Source organism: Odontesthes bonariensis, chromosome 13 (assembly GCF_027942865.1).
Source record: "Odontesthes bonariensis isolate fOdoBon6 chromosome 13, fOdoBon6.hap1, whole genome shotgun sequence".
Taxonomy (NCBI): Eukaryota; Metazoa; Chordata; class Actinopteri; order Atheriniformes; family Atherinopsidae; genus Odontesthes; species Odontesthes bonariensis.
Genome location: NC_134518.1, coordinates 21,170,539 through 21,197,520, shown reverse-complemented (window position 1 = coordinate 21,197,520; position 26,982 = coordinate 21,170,539). Strand labels below are relative to the sequence as shown.

Sequence of the window (26,982 nt, the reverse complement as noted above, 5' to 3'; positions counted from 1 at the left end):
TTCTTTGTTTTTGTAGTTGTGTTAACAGGATGTTGCACAAAGCTGTCAGGTTCGGTCTGGGGTAGAAACACAAAAGACAAGTCATGGACCAAAATGCCTAGCACATATACACAGAGCAAATTGAATCCACACAGACGCAATGACATGCATATTTTCTTTCACCCACCAAGGAGCGAAAGAGTCAAGCAAAAAACCTTTAGAGGGAGTGGTTATGTTACAGTTTACATGCAGACATACAAACAATATATGTTCAACTTGCAACCTTTTTCAGACCTGAAATGATAAATAAGTTTTTTTCACCTTTTTTTTTCTTTTTTTTTTATTGCAATTCAAGTACTCTCATAATGAAAATGCATTACATGTAAATGCTTGAACACTGCCAGTATAGAGGTGTGTACAGAGCCATTAATGGAGAATATTAGATGTTGAACCACATGATGCCAGTCAGTGGTAATACGGTGCTTAGTCTAATGGCTCGGGTCTTCACTTGTACAAATGTTAGTACTGTGTTGCATATTTCTTTGACTTCACTTTTAAAGCCAACACCTCCTTGCTTTTATCAGCATTGTGACCCAATTACCTTTCTCCATTTGAAACAGCTCCACTTCCTTAAATACCTTTACCTAGATAACAGTTTGCTTTAATATGCAGCTGTGAAATTTACCCACAGTACCAGGAAACAGATCACATTCAAGCAGAAAGTTGGCTAGAGCTTGAAACATGAAAGGATAATAGAATCAAGGATATTTTGAAGATTCTTCGTAAATAATGCGTGTGATATTCACCAATGATCATAAAGAATTTATGTGCATGCAGCCTTCAGAAAGAGCAGAAACGTATTCCCAAGATCAGTCGTACATACAGTTATGCCTTTTGGAAGGATTTTAATTTAATGGCAGAACTCTGTGTTGCTTGAATAGCGAGATAACCATAATGAGGTGATATGGCTTTAAAAGGGAGATGGGTGCTTCTCACACACCATTTTAGCTTTTTTTTTAACAATCCTTGGCACCTATGGCTCGGTTTTAATGGTAGCTCAATCATAACTAACGAAGGTATTTACTCCATTTCTGTTTTCTTTAAATAGGACAATGCATGTTCTTGTCTATCATTTGCTAACAGAACCAACTATTCAACGACTTTCTCAATCCTTTAGTTCAAAGACCTCCTCTCCACTGACTGCTTTTGTAGCCAGACCTCAATGGGTTACCTCTCCTATAGAATTTCTACAGTGTTTTCTCCATATAAGGTTTTTTTTTTCTCTTCTACTTGAATTGGGATTCCAGTATGTTTCTGTAAGAAAAGAACACAGAAATAGTCATGAGAATTGCACATGCATTATACTACCTGTGATTCACATATAAAGACGGGGGCCTCTGGTTGAAGCACATTTGTGTTCAAACCCAGAGGTTACCGACAACACTTCAATGACTTTGGTGAATTGTTCCGACCTTATTGTATTGTGTGGATGATTGCGTTATGCTCCCTCAGATAATGACTGTGCCCTACTTTGACTTTGAGGCAGTGACCTGAAATAAGGCACACAAGTGAAATCTGAGTCTGGATGAACCTGGAAGTGATTAAGGTCATCCAGACACACCACATTTGTTTGACCCTCCTCACCCCCCCCCCCCTCACTCACATCAACCTCTGTCTGCAAATCCTTTGGGAGTCTTTTGTAAGAATCCTCCTAAATACAAACATTGACCATTTATAACATGTTTAGGTATAATGTCAAAATGATTAAGTACAACCATATGTCCATAAAACTAAGCCCTGATTTCCTTTCATCATCCTAGGGCACAATGGTGTTGCCTTATTACATAGCAGAAGATCATCGGATGTCTCATAAGCAGTTATAGTTCAAATCATTTTCATTAAATAACTGAATGAAGCTAGCTCCTGAAGATATTTTTACAATTCGGTTCAAATAAATTAAAACTGGTTTGATTTATAAAGTGCAAATCTCAGCTCAATTTACATTAAGACACATTTCTGTTGGCCACATTTCATGTAGACTGGACAACAGTATGATATTGTGTGTAATCAATGAATGGTGCACAATATGCTGCTACTCGGGTGTCCAATATTGCTACGTATGTATTAGCTCAGGATGCTGACTGCACAAAGGAAGAGTCACTGAGGTCACAAATAGTTCAAAGGCGTAGAAGTTCTCAATCCAGTGCAATGTCAGTGAGCCACTGCTGTATGATAAATAAATAAACATACATCTAACAGAATATTCCAAAACCTGTGTATGTACCATTTATAGATAAAGTAAAACATCAAGTGTATGAAGATGAGTGCATTAGAATGATGATGCAATACTGAGTCCTGGATTTGTTTCAAATTAAATTCCATTCAGCTCCTTGATGCATTATTTATCACACTGACTGAAAAGGCTGGGTTTTGCAGTCAGAATCTCACTGACATGATGCATACATATCTTAATGCTTGAGGGGGAACAGGGATAACATGAGATCATGTCTGCCTCTGGAGGGTAGGATGCACTGAGCGGATCTTTGGCTTGTTTTTGTGTGTGCGCTACTCTGCTGGGGATCAGTACACAGCCTCTCTTTGCAGCCATGACGCTCAGATAAAAATTACTCTTCCTCTGGTGTGTATGTAAATCAGATTGGGGGGGTAATGAAATAATGAAAAGTGCCTCTGCTTTTTTTTTTTTCAAGAGAGACCACTGGGACCCACTATTTTTAGACACAACAAAGAAATTGCTAGGGGTGTCCATAAGTTATGGAGATCTCTCCACTTGTCAGAGAACAACTGCTTGTCCTTCGAACTTAAACATGCAGAGAAATGGAAGCTACTGTCTCCCTCCAGACAATGTCAATCAGCCTCCTTTGGGAGTCAGTGGATTAATGTGTTCATGAATTATCGTTTTTTTTTCTACATTATTAGAAAATAGATAGAAACAGTGAGATCAAGGGAGATGATTCTGAGTTTTGTATTGTGCACAACAGTTAGCAACATGCATAGTAACCCTGAAAGATGACCCTTCCTGCCAGCAGGAAATGCTTTGTCATAGACAAATGTGGCAGATGAATGCTCAGCATGATCCTGGGATATTTATCATCTGGTGTTCTCTTTCTAATGGGTTTACAGTTGATGATCCAGGTCAGAGAAGGACAAAGTGCTCCATACCAGAAGTTAAGAGTAGATCCTTAAGAGGGATCACAAGATAGACCCTAACCTCTCAACCTTGCAGACAGTATAAATGTTAATCTTGTTGTCATGGCACCTTTAAACCTTAACACTGCCTAAATTTTTGCATCTTTTTGTTTGAGGTGCACTTTTTAAATATCAATTTGCTACTGTCCAAGACAGAGGGACATAGGCCGGAACACTGAGGACCATTCAAGTATGAATTTATTTGACCGTTGTGTTATTACGATAAAGCCTTCTCATAATTTATTGTTACACCATTATCACCAATAGACGCAACATGATATTTGACCTTGGAAAGGTGATGCTGCAGAAGCAGCGAGAATGAATCTTTGCAAAGCCAGATAATTTCAGGCATCCTTGGTAATTGGGGGGGGTAATTCTGCCATGTTTGCCTCTTGGAGATAACACCTTAGAGGTCATATGAACGACTTTGGGTAATGTGGGTCACCTCGAACGCACAGAGCAACCAACTTCCTGACACGGGAGATTTTTGCTCTCTAGCAGTTTTTACATTTTTATTTTTCATTTTTATCATATAAGAGTGACTGGTTGTCTATATAGGAATGATATCTCTGCTGGTTAAATCCAGAGTGCAGGGCCATGTGGGACTGGGTGATAACGTGAGAACTTACCAATGCACATTAAACTGGTTCAAAAAGGTTACGACAAAACCTGTTATCTTTCTATTAAGGTTCTCTTGAAAGAATGCATCATGTTACTGAAATTGAAACCTATAAATGGATCTTTAACATTCAGGATTAGAATGCTTGCAAAACTAACCGTCCTTGACGACTTTAAAAGGAAAACATAAAAAGGCAGTGCTTGTCAAGACACGCGCTCCCCAGCAAAGTGAAGATCCGTGCTTTTTATCTGTTTGATTTTGCACTTAGGGATTTTTTACTTCATCTTTTCTCTTCAAACATCAAGTGACAAAGTCATTTACATGTGCTAGGGGCGAGCAGAGGAAAAGTACAGGCATACAACTTACTGCTGTCTACCGAATGAAGAGCACGAGGACGTTTTACAGGGATAAAATAGAGGTGAGATAAATAAAAAGCGGAAGAGCAAAATAAAGGGAAGGAAGAAAGGGGAGAGAAGGAGGAGGAGAAATGACTAAGGTAGGGGGTGAGAGCAGTGAAACACAGAGAGGGTAATTCAATTTGACTAAAACTCTCTGCCGCCTCATACAACCGGGGGATTGGCCTAACGACAAAGATGAATTAAAATTCATGAACTATTGAAGAGTGAGCTGCCGGTGAAAGGTGGAGAGGATGATACTCTTTTGAAGCAGGATGTTATTTTATTTCTAATTGCAAATAAATTAAGCCATTAGTTTATCTTAAATTAAATGTAGAAGGAATCCCACAAAGATATTTGATCCCCCGTCTAAGTCATTGAAGACTGATTTGGGCCCCAATTAAGCTGACAGCCAAAATGAAATTAGGGTAGCAGAACATAAATGAATAGTTCAGCTGCACAGTGCTGTTTAACTTCTGTTGGCTCACAGCCCTTTCTTTAGCTTGGAACCAGATGACATATCTGGTAAAAAAAAAAAAAAAAATCTAAACTTTTGGCTTCAGAACCACTCCACATTCTAGTTATTTGATCTTATTTCATAAATGTCCACGCAGAAGGATCTGGCATGGAAAGTACACACACAGACGATTATTTGTAATGCCTCCCAAACCAGACAAATCAAAAGAAAATCCAATGTATGACTTTGATCCATCCACAATATAAATAACTAATTTATCAGTTGTGCTTAAAGTGGCATACAATGGGCAGAACAGAGAACATTGTGCAGCTGGGATAATCCCTTAGAAGATTTATCCTGACGCTGCCTTGAGGGGAACAGTAAGAGCAAAAGCAGAGCCCATTCCCTTCGTCTCTGTCTCTCTATCTCTGTTCCTCTGGATACATAGTCACTATCTCAGCCCTCGATCAGCCCTATTTAGTTATATTGCATTGTGTTCTTTGATTTTCCAGTTAATCCGTCAAGTGAAGAGATTCAGTCTAAGATTGCAGTGATTCAGTGAACTTTAGATTACTAATGTCTGTGGCCCTATGGCATTTTCTCAATGCACTGTACTCGCATTTATATGTTTGTGTAATTATCTGTGTTGAGTCATGTTGTTCACATTTGTCCTTTTGGCACCCTTTGACTGTTCCAAGATACAGTTTCCAAAAGTGCCGGCCATTGATGGTCTTGCAGTCCCACTGTTTCTTCTTAACCTCCTCAGAAGCTATAATAGATGATTGGAAATGTGAACGAAGAAACATGCATTTGATCTCAGAAAGTTTAATTGGCCTCAGTTATTTCAAGTTTCGAACAAATAAAAACATAAACTATGTGCCGACAGTGGAACAAAATTAGATCCAAGGCCCTGGATTTCATGTTTAGCTAGAATGGAACCTTTATTGTAAGTACTGTCTTGAGCCTCTAAGCAAGCATGAAGCATGATTTCTCTGGTCTGGCAGGAAAAACTATTGATTAGATCTACAAAGAAAACCCCATAGAAGTGCCGTCACACTTCAGAACTGTCCAAGCCTATCTTACAAACTTACTATGTATGTTATTTTACGAGGTGAGGCATGTTACCTAGCAACAACACAAACAAACCAGGATGAATTTGGATAACATCTGTTTTCATCTTGTGATTTCAATCAGCTGCTGCATTCTGTATGTGCAATTACTTGAACCAATCACATGCAAAAGCTTTTTCAATCTGGCTCCTTGAGTGCTGTCACTAGTTATTACAGTGTGTGCTATTTAGCAAAAGTGCATTTGCAGTTTGAAGAGCATCCCAAGATATTAGTGGCATCTAATTGCATTACCTGCAGAAGACTGATGGCGCCAGTTAAAATGGCTGGCCCCTGCTCACGCTGTGTTGAAGTCAAGTGCTTCTTTACAGGTTGTACGTCATGTTTCTGACTGGAATCTTCTGTTGAGTAAGTGATTTTCTGACAGCTTTAAGCCTTCTCTTGCTTCACCAAATACCCAAATTCCCCATGCAATCATACATCTTACCATGAAACCACTTTCATCCATATGAAACGAAAACAATGATTGAATGATAATGGCTGCAAATGCAGCCAAATTTTGATTGCATAAGTCAAATTTGTTCTCATTAACTTGTGCGGAATTGATTCATGAATCCATGCTTGTTTACGTAACCATAGAGTAAAATGTCCCAGCAGTGCAATCCATATTCAAGCAGACCAGCTGTGAGGCTTGAGGCAGTACTTGTCCATTTAAGCCCTAAAACAGCCAGATTGCATTTTTTGGTCTTTCATCATTCAATTGCTTCTAAACAACCACTGATCAAATTTTTACATCCTCTCAACAATCCATTTGGCTGCTAACATGTTTCTGTTTAATGAGCATCATTCAAAGTTCCTTGGCAAGGTGGCAAAAAGAGCTTTTTAAATGTACAGTTTCCATAAGAGTAAAATAAGTCATCTCACAGGCAGCTCCACATCCTTTTCCAAAAAGCCCAGAGGCTAATCTTGATGACTTAGAAGACAATAAGGTGAAAACTGCCAAGTGACCCTCACAGGATATGTCTCAAGCACAATGTGTCTTCTACCTCTAGATTTAGAAGGGACTGGAGGGGTTTTTACCTCACAGTCCCCACTTATTCCAGTGGGACTCTCATCTTGGGAATAGCATGCCAGCTTTATTGTGCAGGGAGTGGCAGCAGATAGAGGCAAGGGCCCTCAGAGACTCCAGGATCCTTTCCATATTAAACTGAAGAGAACAAAACTTAAGATTTCACTGCTGAAATGACTCATTTTTAATATGAAAGTGCCAGTTCAAGTCGATAATTATGGAAACTTTGACATATCTGTCAGTTGGTAAAAGAGATTTCACCCCACTATTTCTATCCCACTGCCTCCCATTTTCTCATTTTTATTTCTACCCCACCTCCAGATTCCCCTAATAATTTCCAAACCTCTCTCTTTCCCCTGGCCCCTACCTTGTGCCAGTACCCTTCTTACTAATTCCCCAACCTCTAACTCCTGCTTTTTTTCTGCATCATATACTGCAGAGGGTAAGATATCTGTGGGCATTTATATTCACATTAATGTAAGCATTGGGTGCAGGGTAATAAATCGCTCCATTCTCTCAATGAGCCATAAGAAGTGGTGATAAATACAACTTTTTGTCTGTTATTATGTGCTTTTCCCTTGTGAAGTGAAAAAAAAAAGCTGTGTTTGAAGTTCAGATTGGTCTTCAGGGAGTTCCACCTATTGGGACTGTTAACCTTTAGCCATTCAGCCATAAAGCAAGTGAGTTCCATTAAAATACATAATGCATGAAGTGCCGAGATTGCATGCCATTGATCAGCACTTGAATAAATTGAGTTGAAATCCTATTAACATAACCAGTTACACATAAAGTGAGATGAATAAAGTGCAGTATAACACCTGCAAAACATTAGCTGCCATCAGCCACTATTTTTTGACTGTTGAAGTGGTCAGGCTAATTGAAGCCACCTTAGAAAATAAACGGTAATGAATTGTAATTTCAGCTGTTTATGCAATGGATTGCTCCCCGTTCACCTTTTTGTTATCTTTCTGTTTGCCTTTTAGTCACAGTTCTTTTTTTTTTCACAACAAATATTGATTGTGGGCTTGAAATGTTTTGACATATATGGTATGGACATATATGTCATATGTATGTCAAACAACCTCAAGCCCTTTATGAGCCTCAGTCTTAGCAAGACCCTGTTAAGACCATTTCTTCAATTTGATCCTTGATCCATCTTTCCCATGTCAGTCAAACTATATTTCAGCAGCAAAAGTTAACACTGCATAAGTTTTTCATCGAATATTGCTAGTTCTTAGATTTTTTTTTGTTGTTCAGATACTGTATGTTTGCCTTTATGTTTATGCGTTTGGGAGACACTTTAATCCAAAGTGACTTACACTTGTATCCCATGTTAGCGGGTAGCCTAAGGAGGTCTCACTATTGTGACTGTATATCTGTGTATGAAAAGTTGCCATGAGATACATATAGGCTCTGTTTAGTTTCGTGTAGAGTGGTCTCCAATGCAGCATTGACTCATCGCGACTGGATACACGAAATGTGGTGACAAAGATGTGTACTTCTCCCCCAGTGCTGACACTCTTCAATGCATGTACACTTCTCCCCCTTTAACAGATTTTAGGAGCTGCCCTGTTATCTTCTTAAATGGATTCCACAGCAATAAGACTTTGTAGGACTAACATGCCATTTCCAATTTTCACCATTTTTTTGCTTTCCTCTCTAGCACACCCTCTCTCCTGTATCAGGAATAATTAGGGCAATTAATTCAGGTGGATACCCATCACAGCATATGTGTTTTCAGATTAGGTGCACAGGCTCTGTCACCCGACCCCATGCAGACTGGGAGATGACCCAAATTAGAGCATGTTTCCTCCCACCCACTGCTCCCCCTTCCTCCTCAGTCTCCCCCTTCACTACCGAAAGCTCTTATCCCCACCCCCACTTCTTCCGGTGCCATGCCAGCCTCCCCAGAACAATGCCAGAAACAGCCTGCCAATGGTAGCAGCTCCTTAATGAAATAGTAATTGTGACTGTGACTTGCATGCCTCAGTTGCCTCCCTGTCCTGTTCTGTTTCATTGCACAATACAAGCAGGAGTCTGTTGAGTTCCAGCTCTGTAATTTCATTAATGCTCAATGTTGCACCTCTGTGTATAGTTTGTTTTCATGACTGTTTTACATTGGCTGTGATTACTTTACTATGTCCTTTCCTTTATTGTTTAAGGTCTCAATGTTTGTTGTGTATATTAAGTCCACCACGTGTGCCAGCCAAACTGTGTTTGCTGCAGTTGCATCCACAAAGTGACATTCCTAAAAGGAATTAAATCTTGCTTAAAACAAAGGAAGGGCATCTAGTTATTTGATTTGTTGCAATTACAGTTGTTCAGATAGGCACGAGAGCGTGGGATTTTTTTACAATCTCTCATTTATGTGATATATATGGATATATATCATTTATCCGTCTCTGGGAGTCTATAATGGGCCTGCAATTGTATGCTCCATTACAGGACACAAGGGTCTAGACTGCTGACCAGTCCGATCTAATGAAAACAAATGTACTGGTAGTCTGAAGAAAAGAAATACACTATACCAGAGTTGAAGTTCGGCTGTCATTCTGTATGAGGATCGTGGCCATGGTCTATTGAAAATGGAAGCCTTAACTCAAGTGTGTCATAATGTATGGGGAGGGAGAGGGGAAGCAAAAAGTTCTTTTTCACAGCAGGTTTCTGCTGAAGAGGTGTTTTACTTCAGTTGAGCGTTATCTTTATCTACTACAGAGTTCTATCTATCTATCTATCTATCTATCTATCTATCTATCTATCTATCTATCTATCTATCTATCTCTCTCTCTCTCTCTCTCTCTCTCTCTCTCTCTCTCTCTCTCTCTCTCTCTCTCTCTCTCTCTCTTCTCTATCTATCTATCTATCTATAACAGGTATGTAACAGCTGTATTGCTTCTTATTCAACTGATTTCCAGCTTGAAATTCAAAAGTTTGGATGTCCTGTACATGTCTTTAAAAACGCCCTGTCTTTTAAAGCTCTTTAATCAAAACCAAAAACAAGATCAGGACTACTGTTTTTTCTAAAGAACCAAAGCTGAACTATGATCAGTTTTAGCTATATATCATTTCGAAAATGGAAGAAAAATAAAGACATATTCAGTGATCCTACATCAGCATACCTCCTCTGAGGAGTTTGGTGCAGTTCCAAATTCGATTAGAGGCATTGCATGGATGAATGTAATCCATCATCTTGTAAGCAGCAGGAATTTATGACAAATTAGTTTCAGTATCTCTGTCATAAAGTCTTAGATTCTAGTTTCTAGAGTTGCATAACTACAGACGGAATACAGGAGTACAAACGAAGGCTCCCGGGGCAGCATGCTTCATACCACATCAGGGTGTTTGATTTGTGACCATGACAGAGATTGAAAATACATCATTCTGCCTTGAAAGTGCCTTTATTCTGTTTCCTGCTTGTTGTTTCTTTGTTTCACCTTTTGCCTTTGCACTGCAGGCAAAACAAAATGTGTGGCAGTTCCATTTCATCAACTTAACTCAGAGATAAAACACAAATAAAGCTGGGTGTTTTGTGAATGTTTCAGCACTTTATTCCACTTTGTGAGATGACAACTTCTTTGAACAACATTTTCCCCCCATGGTGCAGCCATTGTGGAGCCCACAAAGTAAGTCTTCTTACTGGGCACCAAGGGAATGAGCTGATCAGCCTCTCAACGTAAATCTTTTGTTTTTGTTATTCATGTCATATTGTCAGGTGTGGCAGCTCATCAAGCTGAAATAATGAGGCCACACTTCACTATAACTGACAAAGCTTTTTAGATATTTATGTGACAATAAGTGTTCTCTTTTATCACATAGTTGGCTCCTGTGATGATTTCACCAAATACCCTGTTCTATCTCTTTGTATTGTTTACATCTGTAATACACAGCAGCCACTTTCACCACAATAGGGTTTATTTACAAAATGTTGTCCTCTCCTCTCCTAAACTAAAAAACATTTCTTTAAAAAAAGGCAAAATAATATCTAGAGATGTCAACCAGAAATCAAGCAGGCCACTTTTTAAGTGGGTGTATTGATTTAATTTAACTGAATTTGCTGTGCAACATGATAGATGCATGAGGGTGAGGAGTTTTTGCTGCTAAGGAGTTTGAATATGTATGCTTTTGTTGTTGTTTGTTTTATAAATCTTTTCACACATTACGTGACATGAGATCATCTCATTTGAATTGCAATGGATGCATCGCGGTATCAAGTCATGCTTTTATATCTGTGATGCCAGAGCATAACTGTAGCTCGTGTTGTGCTGTTTACAATTAGCCTAAGTATAGCAATGATCAAGGCTGGTGCTTGTTGTCTCAAACATATCACAAACAGTATGAGCCCAACTCACACATTCATTGTAGTGCATCAAAAACCCAAGTGCAGGTTCTGGATGATCTTTGCCTGCTCAGAGAAAAGCTTGACAGCTGGTTTCAAAGAACACCTGAGCAACCGAAGGGAGGTGTGGAAGGAAGGAAAGAATCACAAAAGTGGTTTTGTCATGTACATCACATTGTTCTTGTTTTTTTTGCTAATCCCAACTGTACATCTCTGCAACACTTAAAACAGTCTTGGTACCTTCTAACTCTCATCAAAGTCCATATTTGTTTGCCATGTCATCTTTAGAAGTAGATATTTGCCCAAACAACCTACAAGAACGCTATATATCAAAATAGTGGAAACGGAAGCTTTAAGGGTCTCTGTGTGGCACTGGTTTCACATCAGGTTACGGGTGGAAGAAAAGTGATGCACTGCTAAATCAGCTGCATCTGATTTGTATTGAACCAGCCCTCCTTGTTCCATTCTCATATTTGTTTGGATATGATATTTTATTCACTAGCTGAATCAATTGATAGTTTTTGTTTTGTTCTGTTTTTTTTTCACTGTGCGGGAGTAATATTCCTATACATGTCACCTTCAATTTCAGTAATAGCTGATATAAATGGAATCCCTCCATTTTGGTGCACATGTCAAATGAAAACTTAATTAACTCTCCTTCTACCATCGAGAAGAGTGTGGTGAGTCGAATGCCAATACCACACTGCAGGGAGAGCTTTGCAAAAGCAGGGTATGCTAAAATCATAGTAATTTTAATAATTGACAGTGCACATACTGCGTTGAATGAATGATTAAACAAATAAATAACACCTCTGGTTCATGGCTTTCTTATTAGCAGGCAAACCGTGCAACTCTGTGTTCCGGAATGAAAGTCAAGGGAAGCAGTTGCAATAATTACAACAGCAAGAAAATTTGTGTGCACATCAGGAATGGTTTAGGGTCTATATGGAGGGCATTGAAGACAGAGGCACTGGCAGTCTACAGGTGCCTCTGATTAAGGGTAATCTGAGTATCCCTCCCCTATTTTATCTCTGCAACAAGCCCTGCTGCCTCTGGATGCCTTGAGCGCTGTGGCTGCCTGGCGTAATGAGCTCCACAGTAGATGCCCTGCAGGACAGTCCCTACAGAGCCATAATGAGCACTCCAGTGTACCAATTCATGCTCCCCACCAAGGGGCCCCCAAAGCCTGCCTTCGCTCAGACATGGGTGGGCACGGCTTGTTCTCCAAACCTTCCATAGCCAACCTCCACTTCAACTCCCTTTCTGAGGTAATGGCATCCCCTCTGGGTTCAGCGTGATGTCCCTGCGTGTGCGGTAGGAGGGATGGCCCAGAGCCCAAGCTTGGCATCAATCACTCTACATCTGGAGCGAGGTGTATGGCAGAGGCGGCTATAGGGATTGAGTTACAGCAAAAATAGAGAGAAGACTGGGATGGAGTGCCGGGTGAAGAGTGAGGACAGCTCAAGTAGCTGGGGATGGGAAAAAGTAAATGATGGTAGGGGGATGGAGAGAATGAGGTAACTGACAGAAGGAGTGAGTGTGCGAAAAGGAAAGAAAGATAAATTGTACAATGAGGGAGCCGCACAGTTACAGAAAATGGGAGAAAGAGGCGTGGAGAGAAAAAGAGAGGAGTATCCGCATTTAATGAGATCTATGTGAGGGGGCAGGTTGAGTAAGAGGAGAGTTTCTTAGTAAGGAAAGATAATGGAAGATTGAGAGATTCGGGGCAAAAATGAAAGAGAGGCTCTTTTGCCAAATGGCAGTCTCCTTTGTTGGTGCATGTGTTTATAACTGCAGTGCTGTGCCTCTGCTCTCTTGAACAAACTGGATGTGGGTGAGAGGATCGACGGGCCTGACCGTGGAGCAGGTCTTTGAAGCTGCCTCATGCTGTGAGAAACTGTATAGGATTTGGAGAGGCTGCTTTAAAACAAGAATAAGTTAGGACTGAGTGACGACAGCGCAGAGAACAAAAAAACAAAGAAGCATGTGCGTCTTGCATGCACTTTTGCTCAGTTATAGTCCATATAGCTCATCATGATACTTTACATTTTTACATGCATCATTCAGTTAACGAGATGGTATTCACAGACCAGTTGCAACATTCATTGGGATTTTCTTTTAACCACAGTTAATTGTGGTCATGAACAGTTTTCTTGACTAGGAAAGAATATATGTTTATTCCTCAAATTGGATCTCTTTTCTGCTTAGTAGATTGTCTCGTGTTTGTCTGTTTTTTTAGTGGATGCGTTTCTCTGTGAAAATGCCTGTGTGTGTTCTTAGACTCTTGTGAAGCCCACAAGTAAAAAGGCATTTTTCAGCCGCGCCGTATTTACTCTTTGTTAGCTGTGCGGCAGCTGTTCTGGCCATTTTTTTTGTCCTTTTTTTTTGTTTTTTTCCCCAGAAATTTTGTCAACCTGGTACTTTGAAACTAAACTGTTTGAGCATTAATTTGTACTTACTTGGATCTGAAAAGAGAACGTTATAATTTTCTGAAGAAACACAGTCATGGATGGAGTTGGTCATCAACACTGTGCAAAGATAGAGTAAAATAGAGTAAAATTAGAAACTTTCCCACTATTGTCTTTACATAGGATTGGACACTGTCTCATTTTAATTGCTGTGTATTTTGAATAACTTCCCATTGATTTTCTTCTTGAATAGAAAGTCTGTGGGGCAAAAAATCTTTTTTAGAAAATGGTTCCATCTGGGAATAAGGATTATATTATAGTTATTATCTTGTAAGGGATTAAGGATTTGTCTCAATTTATCCCAGTGTGTAGTGTTGCCCAGCAAAAAACAAGTGAATCACAACACAGTGTTACACTATACTATGTCATAAACAGTACAGTGCATATGCTATGACATATCCAGTAATGCTGCAGAACAATATACAATTTCTAATTTTGTGTGGGGTCTTTATGTGTATAGAATGTAGATTTAATTCGGTGCCATTACTTGTCTACACGTGTTTTCCTTGGCTCCAGTGCAGTAAAAGAAAGCACTGCCCACAGCCACAATTGACCTTTGGGGTTCTGATCTCCTAATGTGTTTCTCTGTGTTGGTACTGATAAAGTCCTCCTTTGCCTCTGTCCAAATCTAGAAAGCTTGTTCCATGGATGTGAAGTCGAGGACAAATATCCTCTCCATTTCATGGTCATAACCTTTGCCTGGGCCATCAATAGCTCGGATAGGTGTTTAACAGACCTCGCCTATGCCTCTTTTTGATAGCCTCTTGATACCATTCAGAGAAAATGATTTGTGGCCATGTTGTAAGTAAAAACCCATGTTTTGGGGCAGGTTCTGATAAGGAGGTTTGGACAAGAACATCTGGTCGAAACCGCTTTCTTGTATAACCACAGAGATTCAGATATCATCACGCTGTCAACTAGAAACAAAAAAAAAGGTTAATGTCATTCCCAATCAGAATACCCCACTTATTACGTCGTCAACCTGTTGGAAAGGATAAAGTAGAATTAATAGATGCTGAAAAACTCACTCTCACGTTAGAATGTGTAAAAGCTGCACTGATCCACAGCTGTGACGCAAAATAATTTCACACAAACTGACAATACTCTCTGGGCCACAAAACCATTATCTGCTTAAGTCTGGCTTTCAAATCTGCAACGCACCTACATTTTGCATTATGTGTAACTGCCACGCACGCTCAGAAACTATCCTCAGTAAAAAGTCCCCAAAACGCAACACAAGCCCATTTTTGCAGTTGTTTAAGGTAAAAAACACTTTGTTAGGTGTAATTATTAATAATACACGTAAACAGTTTTGCTTTACAATGACTGAATGGTTAGAATCTTAAAATCTTTGCACCTTTCTTGTGACACTACGTTTTGGAAATATGAACAAACTGGGGTTGACTGAGGAGGTTCAGATCAGTTCCTGTTAACACAAATGTGTCTGTCAGATAACATTTAATTCCAAATGACTGAACGGATTCTTTTTTACATTCAGCTCAACCCTGTTTGAATCAGCTAGAGAAAAAGTACATCAAATAGCCACAAGTTGTTCTTTATGGAAAGCTATAGAGCTTGTCTGCAACTAAGTTCATAAACTTTATCAATAAAGAGCTGCAGTAAAGTTTATCCTGTTTGTTGAAGAATTATAGTCAAAGATGATGTAATTCTTTGTAATGCGTGTTTGTTTAGCCTGTGGGTCTGTAATCGTTTCGTTGGTACCAAAGAATATCAGATTAAGTCTATTTACTGTAGAGTTTAGACGATATGTTTTAACTATTTGCTTTAAGATGTCTAATTTGTCCTGACTCGTAACTTTTATAAAAATCAGCTTTAACAGCTTTAACCCCATGTTACATTCATAAAGATAGACAATGTCTTAGTTGAACAAATGCCCATCTTGATCAAAATGATGATCCATGGGTGTCACTTATATCTATTCAAAATGATTGAAAAAAAAAAAAAAGTTTGAAAATGCCTGTAAGCTTTATTTCGCTCATTTTGAAATATCATAATGTTTATATGCTGGCTTTACCCTTTACTTTCCAATGCTTTATTCACATCCTTCTTAACATTTAATGGTTATGATGATTTCAGCCAGAATTTTAAGAGGCTGTATCTGGCTACCATAAATGATTCAAGGCATTTAATATAAAACAAACAAACAAACACATAGTTCATCTTGGAGGTCATAGAATCATACTTGAGCCTATTTCACAGCAAAAGTTAGTTTGGCAGAGTGCCCTGAACGTTCTTGTTGAAATTCACGACCACCATAGCTAAAGCATATCCTTTTACTTATGAAGAGCTTGGATTCATCATATTAGTAACCTCCTGTCTTAGCACTGCTTTTTTCAAAAGGCTTCAGCAGCCCACTGCTACCCGGGCAGAAAGTCTCTCCACTGAGGTTTATTGCAACCAATGAGATTATTTCTGCTTGCATAGCAGCTCTGTCTCTGATAAATGTTTGTATAGCTAAACCCTCAATCTGTCTACATGTTCTGGTTCATGTGTGGCCCTAACTCCCACGACTGGGGGTTTGGTCGAGGCCTCTCCTCGTGCTACGAGCGTGGAACACATGCCTGGCACAGCCAGGGCCATGGGGGGAATGGCACACAGCTGGTTTGATTGGACTCTGGCCTTAATCGCCCATCTCCCTGCCATCAGCACTCAAGGAACAGTCACACACATGTTAACCGTGCCCACACAAAGGAAACTGATTGGAGCCTTCTAGATTCATTCTCAATCAAATACTGAACTGCACTCAGAGAGATAAAAAAAAAAAAACTACTGATGCTGCTTTGTTAGATAAGTGTCAGTGAATAACAAGAAATGTTTGGCTAAGCATTCAATGAGTTGCCATAGGGTCTCAATCCTCAGACGAACTAACAGGTCTATTTTCAGAGAGCTGATTGTTGGATGCTAAATACCGAGTGACAGTTTATTGCCAAGATAAATACATCCACTCCTGTGGAAATGCCAGTAGCCACGCATAGTTTAATCACTGTTGAAAAAGTCTGAAAGGTCGATATTTGGCATCTCTGCTTCAAGAAGAGTTGACAGCTCATCAAAATGGAACTTCTTGTCTGACACTGGACAGGCTAAAATTTGATACGCAACTGTTTGCAAGATATATTTTCCAAACATCTCCTCTTCAAATATGCTGTTTTGAATCGTAATGGTTTTGTCAAGAAGGCGGTCAAATGAAATGTCAGTGTCAGTGTATTTTATACCAACATGTTTTGGTATAATTTATCAGTCAAAAGTTTTGCCTGACCATAGGACGCGGTGAATAACAATGTGCAACTAAACTGAAATTGAATACACTTCAAGCTTTGCTCAGCCGACTAGAAAAAGAACAATGCTGGTAAATTGGGGAACTTGCTGATAAGCTTAACAGCAAAGCAGCATCCAGGCATTTGAATGAGGGCATTAATGGTTGTTGAAAACAGGAATAATGAAGTGGTGACATTGTTGTTCTCTTGCCTCTCGCTCTTCAGAGGAAAGTAGAGGAGAATAGTGACTGCTAACCTCTGAAGGACATTGGTAAGAAAAGTATAACTGTAGGTCATCAGATCTTAGCACACTATAATTGAGAACCAAAAAAAGAAAGCCTTAGCCTCATTTCAGCGTAACTGTGACTTTATATTTAACCCTTATGTGGTGTTCGGGTCTGTGGGACCCGTTTTCATTTTTTATTAAAAGAAAAATGATACAATTAATTAATTTTTCAAACTCAGACTCACTGGCCTTGGCTCATTTTCTGTGAAGAACATATATCAGAATAAGTTTTTAATGACCACACACCGTACACCCCCCCTACACATTTCTATTACATATAAGATGTTCGGGTCCACTGGACCCAGGGCTAAAAGAAGTGTGGAAATTGATGTTCTGTGTACCTACACTGTCCTCCTCCTGTCTGGGCCTGCTGTTAGTGTGTGTGTGTGTGTGTGTGTGTGTGTGTGTGTGTGTGTGTGTGAGAGAGTTTCTGCACCTGCGGTTCCCACACAAGTTTGCAACATTTTTGCAAAATTCAAGCATCAACACTCAACACATCAAGCATCTACTCTTGTTTTCCCGCACATTTGACCCTCTGTCTTGCGGGAATCTTTGTTTTCTCCCACTCTATCTGCTACAAATTGGAGGCGGGACACTATAAATATAGCTTTGCCAGTGTGGTTTCTTATCACAACCGATCAAGATGGCCAAAAGGATCAACATCACATGCGACAATTTTTTTACCTCGCACAAGCTGGGACAGGAGCTCCTAAAGAGGAAGCTGACCATGGTGGGAACAATACGGAAAAACAAGTCAGAGCTCCCACCTCAACTGCTGACTACAAAGAACAGGCCTGTCAAGTCTTCCATGTTTGCCTACACGGCTGACACATCCCTGGTATCCTATGTGCCAAAGAAAGGCAAGAATGTGGTACTCATGAGTACACTGCACGGGGATGGAAGAATCTGTGACCAGGAACATCACAAACCAGAGATCATCATGGATTATAATGCCACAAAAGGAGGAGTAGACAACATGGACAAGCTGGTGACGGCCTACAGCTGCAAACGGAGGACTCTACGCTGGCCACTGGTGATATTCTTTGACATGTTGGACATCTCAGCAAACAACGCCTTTGTCATTTGGATGGCACTTAACCCAGAGTGGAACAGAGGGAAGCTCCAGAAGAGACGCCTCTTTCTCGAGGATCTAGGAAAAGCATTGGTGAGACCACAAATTGAGGAAAGACAACATGTCCCCAGAACCCCAGCCTCTGCAGCCATCGTGAGAAGGATTCAGGAGGAGAATGCTGGTGCCCTGTCCACCCAACCTACAGAACCACAATCTGCAGAAGCTGAAGTAAGTGTGTTCTGCTGTTGCAGTACATGGATGGCACTCATGTCTTGTGAGAGAGAGAGAGGTGTTAGAAAAATTCCTGATCTTTTCATTATTCTAGGTTGTGAACACCAGCAACAAGAAGAAGCGGTGCGAAGTGTGCGGACCCAAGATGGACAGAAAAACACAATATACATGCATCAAGTGCAAAAAGTATATCTGCAACACACACACAGTAAAACTCTGCCCCTCATGTGTTGTATAGGCTAGTGGCTAAAGGCCATGTGTTCAATGGGGCTCATGTGTTGTCTTGACTGATGTGTTTACTCTATGTGTTCATGTGTTCAGGTTGTGTTGTGCACCTGAATGGGTTAAATTTCTGAGTTCAAAGAAATAAAAGTCAGTAGTTTTGAAAAACCTTGCTTCACTTGTGAATTTGTTTCCACTCATATCTTGATTTTAATTGATTTTCTTTATTACGTTTTAAATAATAAGTTATAAATGTGATCTAACAAAGGTAAAGGGCAAATATTAACCATATATACTGTTTATACAGCTTGTAATTGGGATGAAGTAAACATCTGTTGAGTTTTTTAACATAAAAGTGCTTGATTGTGAGGCATTAAAAACCACAAAATGCTACGGGTCCACCAGACCCACAAACACTGGCTGAGTAACAACAATATGAACACCACACAAGGGTTAAAGCAGCTTCTCCCCCATTCGCGCACAGATATAGCAAGTGAACACTAAAGCAAACACTTCTAATCTGTCAGACACGCACAAACGCATGCACACTTGCTTACAAAATTCACAAACAAGCACAAATGCAGTGCACAAACACAAAGCAAATGTCCCCACAAAGTAGATGAGCTCTATTCTGTGTCGAATCGAAAGCATCTACAAAGCCAGTTCCTCCCGGCCGTGGAGGCGTGCATCAGCCGGCGCAAGCGCCTGCTCAGTGTCCCAGGGTGGCTCGCATAACACTTGGCCTGCTCCCTTGCCACCGCCTGGATCAGAAAGGCCCACTGCTATCATCCGGACGCTGGCATCAGTGAGGCGAGGCTTAGAATGACAAATTGGTTAGAGGGAATGAGTGATGAGAGCGGGCCAAGAAATATACTTTGAAGAGAGAATGGCATTCCGGTTTTCGACAAGCATGGCACATTATATGGTCAAGCGTACAAGTCTGACTCCCACTATGTGGATTGATCCAGATCCCAAAGACACTTAAATGAGGCGAGGCACTCTCATCAAGACAATGCCAAAGTATTTATCATCGAAAGTCACCCAAAATATGACAGGATTAGAGAGCACAGTCTCTTGTCTCCTGGCCTCAATTTGTATCAAAACTGCCCCTCCTCTCCAAAGTATTTGAGCAACAATTATGTTATATTTTCTCATATTTCAAATGCTGTCAGCTTTGCAAAATTCGCAAATTTCTAAGCACACTCACTGCCTAATTATATCTGTCTCTGTCTAACGGTATAAATCAGAAAAATTTACATATAAGACCATCACAGAAATAGCCAGCAAAAAAAAAAAACATGTTGCTCTATGCGAAAATAATTTTCACTCATGAATTAAATCTATTGCTTAATTCATTACTTCAATAGTGATAATTTCCAAAAATGATTTTCCCCCTCTACCGAACATGATTATAGCCAGTAAATAATGCTTTGTGTTCAAGCTGTCTTAAGAAATACTATATTTAAGAAATCGTTTTTTTGTTGAGTATTGAAATCTAACTTGGACACTGCGTGTTGTATGAGATACATTTTCGAAAGACATCATGAGCATCTAAAGCTTTGAGAAGGAGCAGAATGCGCTACATGGCATGTAAAGCTTTTAGCATAAGAGTTGGAACTTGTGATAAGTTTATTTTTGTGTCTTTTGCAGGTTTATAAAAATTCTACAAGCAGCATTCTATAGGCAACAAAAACAATTTTAAGCCTCGACACATAGATTACGGAAAAAAAGTTCCCATAAAAATGAAATCCTGCTCTAGTTAATCCACACAAATGTTGCATTTGTAAAAACAATCCATGATACCAGGGGCTGCTCATAATCACAGGCACAAGAAAAGTAAGATATCCAATGATAGTCGTGACTGACTGTTTGTCATCTAAAGTAACCAAATAGTGACTGGCTGTTTAATGTTGGAGGTGCTCCAGATCTTTGCCTACCTAAGGAGCATATCTACAGGATATTTAGTAATAGAAATATTTAAACACGAAAGAGAGGAATTTATTCAAATTCAGCAGCTTCTGCACCGAAGGTTTAAATTAATATTCCCAATGATTTAAATAATTCTTTATTTCCCTGCCTTAACCATTTGGTAGAATGTGTCCCTCCCACGTATGAGGTCCGGTTTCAGTAAACGAGAATTCGCTAAAAACGCAACAGCTTTGAAGATGTAATTACAATGTTGTTTCTGCAGGCTCTTTGGCACCTTGGTCAAATGCAAGCTCCCCTGACTCCCTCCCATGTAAATAAGCCCCCTTTCTTTGCCAAAGCAATCATGACATTGCATTGGTGCAATGCTAGGTCTGCAAATAAGTCATGTGAGGAGTACACACACAAGATATCAGGATGTAACCCTCTTGAATTCCCTCTCTCAGCATCTCCAGAATTTGGTTTGGGGTTGCAAAGTATTTTACTTTTGTTGTCAAATTGCTTTGCAAATGAGGCCCACCCTGGCACTATTTCAAAGAGCATGTGCTATATGTGCAGCTTCCTTCAGGCACCAGTTCCTGAACCTTCATCATTCTGTATGCATATGCCCAACACTGCACTAAGCTCACATGGAAGACTAGATAAACATGCCAAGCTAGGAAGAAGATGGAAGGCGGTATGCTTCTGTCTTCTCAGCCTGTCTGTATGTTGATTTTGTGTTGCTCAGCTTGACTGACAAGGTCTATCTAATAACATGGCAGGTAGACAGTATGGAAGCCTTGTAGGGATCTACCCATTAAAATGATATTCAATCATTTTTTGATGGGCTTTTTCTGTTTTTTGCCTGAAACTACGCCTTATAATGATTTGAGGTTCAAGTGCCATTCTCGTTGAAATGTTGCGTTGCTTCAAGCCACATCAAAATAATTGTTTTGATATGTTCGGTTTCTGCCTTGGCAATGACATTAATATGAGGTGATTGTGCAGTGACTATAAAGAACATTTTGGAGGTACGTTGACTAAATTTCAGCCACAGATCCCTTGGATCACAATTATTACTTTTTTAGCACGGGAATCATGGAAGCAGGCATTGCTTTGAGATACAAGTGTTGCATATATTGCGTGTTGCTTTGATTGCATGTCCAATTCAGCTACTAAATGATGATAATACAGCAACTGAAATATTGAAATATAGCCTGAGGCTAAAAAAAAATACAGCTAATGAAGAGCAGCAGGGTGCAGTTGGTGTTATGATTTAAGATAAAAGCATCTGAAATCCTAACTACATGTTTCAAAAGCAAACGTTTCGAAAGTATGGTCACTTTCTTTAGAATCCAAAATACTGTGTCATTGCCTCAAAGGAGGGGAGGCATTAAATGTAAACCTGATAACATCACACAGGCGTCTGTGAACACATAACAGGGACAAATAGAAATTAATTTCAATTGACTTCTTCACCCAACATCTTATGTAGCACATGCAAGTATGATCTCCTTCATCACAATTTTACAGATAAAAATGTGTGTTTTATGCTTTCTAAATTCTCTTCTTTCACTGCCTGTCATGAACTGTTCTCACACTGCAGATAAACAGCAAGCAAGGGGAAATCCATGGAGAGGGACAGAGACAGAAGGCAAGAAAAAGGGAATATATTTAGTGAGCTGGAGATCAAAAACATGGCAGTCACATGATCAAAGGCATTTGATAATCCTTGAACTACATTGCTCCTTTAATCCCAGTCAGAGAACTGTATGTTATTGGGTGGGACGTGTGTGGGGGGTAGCGGTGGCAATGTTGGGGTTGCAAACAGTGATAGAAAAGTGGAAATAGCTGGTAGAAATGCAGTTTACTAAATGTAGCACAGTACTTTGGAGCGGTTCTAGGGAACATGACAGTATAGAGCCTCCTTGTGTGTGTGGAAAATGGAGGCAGAGCTGATGGAGCTAGAAGCACAAATGTGCCACAAGTCCCTGTCCACTCAGCGCTGAATGGCGCTCTTGTTTTTTTCATGGGGCTTCTTGGGGAAGTTGGTTCAATGAATGTGACTAGACTGTTATGTACTACATCTGGCACATAGAAACCGAGTGCAAGCAAGGTTTAGTATAATAAGACTCCCAAGCAAGTTGGCTTCCTGGTCACTTCTCCATTGTGCTAAAGATTTATCTGGATATGTATTGCAGAGTAGATAATCATGACTCACAGTTTGTGTGGCCTACTGAGGAAGAGTATTAGCTTGAAGAAAAAAACTTAAGGCAAAGCAAAGACGACTTTCACTAAATCAGCATGTCTCCAAGAAATCAGACAAGAAAACATCAAGTTTCAGTCATTTTTCTGTTTCCTTGGAAAATAACTTTAATATATACATATACTTCAAAATACATCATAGCATTGTGCTCTCTGGATCTCATCAAATTACAATAACCGCCCCAAGCAGTCTGAGAATACAAAAAAACATCAATATGCGGTGTAATCCGAAGCCCTCTGTTGCAAGCCTTGTCAATAGTGTTTCTTTATCAGATGCAAAATGTCCCTGAACAAAGTTGAAAAACGACAGCAGTTTTTCCTTTTGTGTTTTTCGACTTTGGGCTTCTCTCTTGAATAAATCATCCTCTGTGTCTCCTGTAAAAAAAAGTGGGGATGAGCCATTTTTTCATTTTAACAGCTATTTTTCACAAAAGCTGCATGGTTACGACACTGACGAAATACTAATGATTAATAATTACCTTCTACATGTGTTTGTAACATAGGGGCTGCACAACAAAAGGAGGTGATGTGAATGAAAAGTGAAATTTTGCTCTGCTCAAAGATTTAAATGAGACTGCAATGTGAAAAAAAGGAAAAAGGAGATATTGTCGTGTATATGTGTGCGTGCGCTTTAGGACGTGGTGCTTCGGTTTATTTCAATAGAGGTTTAGACTTCGGTTTATTGAAATAAACCCGAAATAAGGCCTAGTCCTCTGAGAGTTTTTAAAAACACATATTTGTATTTCTTAATATCGCTTTCACCACATTGTTTGTGCTTTAAGATTAAAGTAGTAGTTCAATATGGAATGCAAACTCTGTTGATTACTTGCTATTTTAGAAAAGCTAAATAAATCTTCCAAGAAAAAAAGCCAATTTTCTGGTCTATAATGATAGCACAGCCTCTTTAAAGTGACTGAGAGCGGTAAAGTTAATTTCAAGTTATACTGGAATGGTTTTTGTGAGGCTTTTTACGGCTTCCATTTTCACTCGTTTTACTTCTTGATAAAGTTCAGTGGTGGTACAGTGCAGAATCTTCAGTGTGTTGTAAAAGCACTGGGACTCTCTTTAATTAATAGGACTAACCTCACTTTTTCTTCCATCTCCACTTATATCAACAATACACTGAACAATTTATAAGTCGCAATTTTGGAGGCAGTCTTTTGGAGCCAAGTGTCAGTTAGTATCCCTCCCCTGAGTGAAAACATACAGAAACATTCAGGAAACATACAAAATCCATTCAGTGCTCCGTTCCCCGAAGAATATTATTTGTTTTTATTTGCCACTTCATTTAAGATATTGTGGTTCTATTGCCTACTCAATTTGGAGAGAACATTTTGTCCACTAATTCCGTCGTCCCGGCAAAATCCATTTCTTCATTTATACTTCATGACATGGTGTTTAAGCTACAGTGAAAGCCTGGGTGTTTTCCTCCTTCGGCTGCCATGGCCAGTGAGGTGTTCTTCTTCTTCGCTGCAATGAAATATAGATGTTAAGAGTCTGGAGAGTTGAGTGTCTCATCTGTCCTGGTGATACCATAAGGCAGCCATTAATAGTGTCGCAGAGCATCAGACGTACCACAGGCATATAATTGGATATGAGGACATAACTGAAAGCACCTGCTTGGAAATCAACAGGGCCTTCCCATGGGGCTGGCCCTTGGTAGATTCCCAAAGACATTTGCAGGGCCCACACACTCCCCTGCTGGGTTTGCTTCACCCATTGCTCTTTTAATTTCTCACCCTGGTCAGCTCAAGATGGCTTCTTGTGTCCTTTTTTTTTGGATTGTTTTTTTTTTTTTTTTTTTTTTACAAGTGGCATTGCAAATATGCAAATACTTTGGATCTTTGCATAATCACAAGCAGCAGGACCATCTGTTGTTGGCTTGTTGACTTACCTTGTGTCTGCTTTTAATAGTGTTTTCTTGTGTCTGAGTGATGTATTGGTGTATTAACAATGTGATAATCATTTAACCTCAAAAACCGCAATCAGGCGTGTGCGCAAAAGTCTGAACATATGTTCAGTAAAATCTTCTGACAAAGAAGGATTTATAATCCGTGCTCTGGGATAGAAAGAGGTGGAGACTGGGAAACAAAACCAAATGCATCCCTATTCCCTCTCACATGATGATGTTGTTAAGATAAAGATTTAAAATGTGACCGGCAACAAAAGCTGTGGTCTTGGATTAGTGGATGGCAAAGAGTGGGAGTAGAGAATCACTTAGCCCCTGAAATATATTGCAAAAAATGCTAATAGCAAAGACTAGGGAATAAGTTGCAACTTCTGTCACTGAAGATTTGCTTTCAGATACCCTCCACTGAAAACATGTCCCTGATAATGTGTTTTTCTTGTAGAACCCGAGCCAGACACCAGAGATGTCTTTTAACTCACCACCCCCCATTTGTCCTCATAAGGTAAGCTCCAGCTTGATTTCTAGCAAGTGATAAACAGAATTAAGAGGAATAACCGCAGATATTTTAAGAATTCAATGTTCTTGTGCTCCTATTTCTCTTTGGATTTTGCTATTTAAATCAGCTCTCTGACATGTCAAGACCCCTCTCATCTTTCCTTATATTTGATGTTCTGAATTGTTATAATTGCAAGATTCTCTGCCAAAGGATGTGCAAATTAATTTGTTCATGAGTTATTCCAATGGAAACTGTTTCCATTTAAAAAACAACAAAAAAACATTTGCTTTCATGCTCTTCCTCTATGTCTTCTGTGAATCATTCAAGACTTATTTAACATGAGGCGAGAAGGGCAGATTTATTCAAAGCTAATTAGTCCTTAACATGCACAGTCAAAGTTGTTACTTCAAACTGATGGTCTCAAGTCATCTCACCACACTGACTGAAGTAGCTCTCCCCTTCAACCCCTGCTCCCAGTGCACACCTCTTGCAAATATGATAATGTGCTATGCAGTGAAATTCACACAATTTCAGTTCACTTAGCACAAAACGTGTCAAAAAATGCCTGTGTCCTTTTCTGGATGAATGGCTGTTATGGTGGAGAGTGGCTTGTTGCAAGAGTGGACCCTGGTAAAAAGAGCCCAATAGATGGAAGCTGTCTGACAGCCTGTCATCAAGTGTTCAAAGCATAACACTTTACTTCCCTAATGCGCAGCTAGCTGTCTAAAATTACTCTGGCTGCATTCAAATCTGCAGACAGTGGTGGGACAGTAAATAATAACAAAGTATGATGGCCCTCTCCCTGCTCTGTCAAAAGAAAATCACAAGGAAGGCAATCAACTGCTGTCTGCATGTCTGTCAGTGCAAAATAGCGCTGCGTGGCCTTCAAAAAGGACCTGAACTTTGCTTGGTATCACTCCCAATGCACCACATACTTAGCGAGACTTTTAACACTCAGGGTTGACAGTGTGAAACTGTGCATTTTAAGTCACTACAAGCCTGATTTCTAACCCCAACTTAATAGACCAAACTAGTTTTGGTGGCTACATGTAACCATTTAGCAAGAGAATCTAATAAAAAATTGTGAGAAAAAAAACTTTAAAGAAACATTTTTTATGCAACGTCACATGCTGTTGCAGCCGTCGTGTCATGACACCCAATCGAAAGATCACCTTGTGTTCCTATCAAAAACAGTGGCAGCTTCGTGACCCTGACAATGAGAACAGGTTGGTTTTTGCATTTAGGTTGCTTTAGATGACAAAACACAGTCTGACACACACTGTTGGAAGATGGGCTGTTACTGGATTTTCAGGATAAGAACATCTCTCTGTCTATTGCTCTGCAGAGTATGTGTGCTGTATGTTTTGTTCCATCTGCCCACGATAAGTACACCTTTCTCTGACTTGTCCTCTCTCCATTTTTACACAGCTGATCAGAGCTGATGTAATAGGGAAACACCGTGGGTTTGCTGATGGTGTTGTTCACATTTTAGCTGTTAGCAGAGGAACATAATCTCCCTCTAGTCAGCTCACATTAGTCTCCATGATCAGCACCAGCCCAATATGTGCAGTGAATGCAATGGGCCAGCTGGGGTAATTTAGTGCGTCAGTCAGCTCAGGAGGCTGGTAAAATGAGTAAACGGCTGAATGCGATTTATATGTAAAGAGTGTTATGATTATAATGACTCTCAGAAAAGAATATCCTCTTTCTTTTTAAACTTCTCT

At 39.7% G+C, this 26,982-nt stretch overlaps 1 protein-coding gene across 1 annotated transcript in view; it reads left to right on the top strand.

The window, feature by feature from the left end:
- pcdh11 (protocadherin 11) overlaps window positions 1–26,982 on the top strand; it is a 126,000-nt gene that overhangs the window by 27,307 nt on the left and 71,711 nt on the right. Inside the window, exon 4 of the mRNA XM_075481530.1 lies at window positions 25,205–25,264. Coding sequence (XP_075337645.1) covers window positions 25,205–25,264 — 60 coding nt within the window. The remainder of the gene's footprint in view (window positions 1–25,204; window positions 25,265–26,982) is intronic.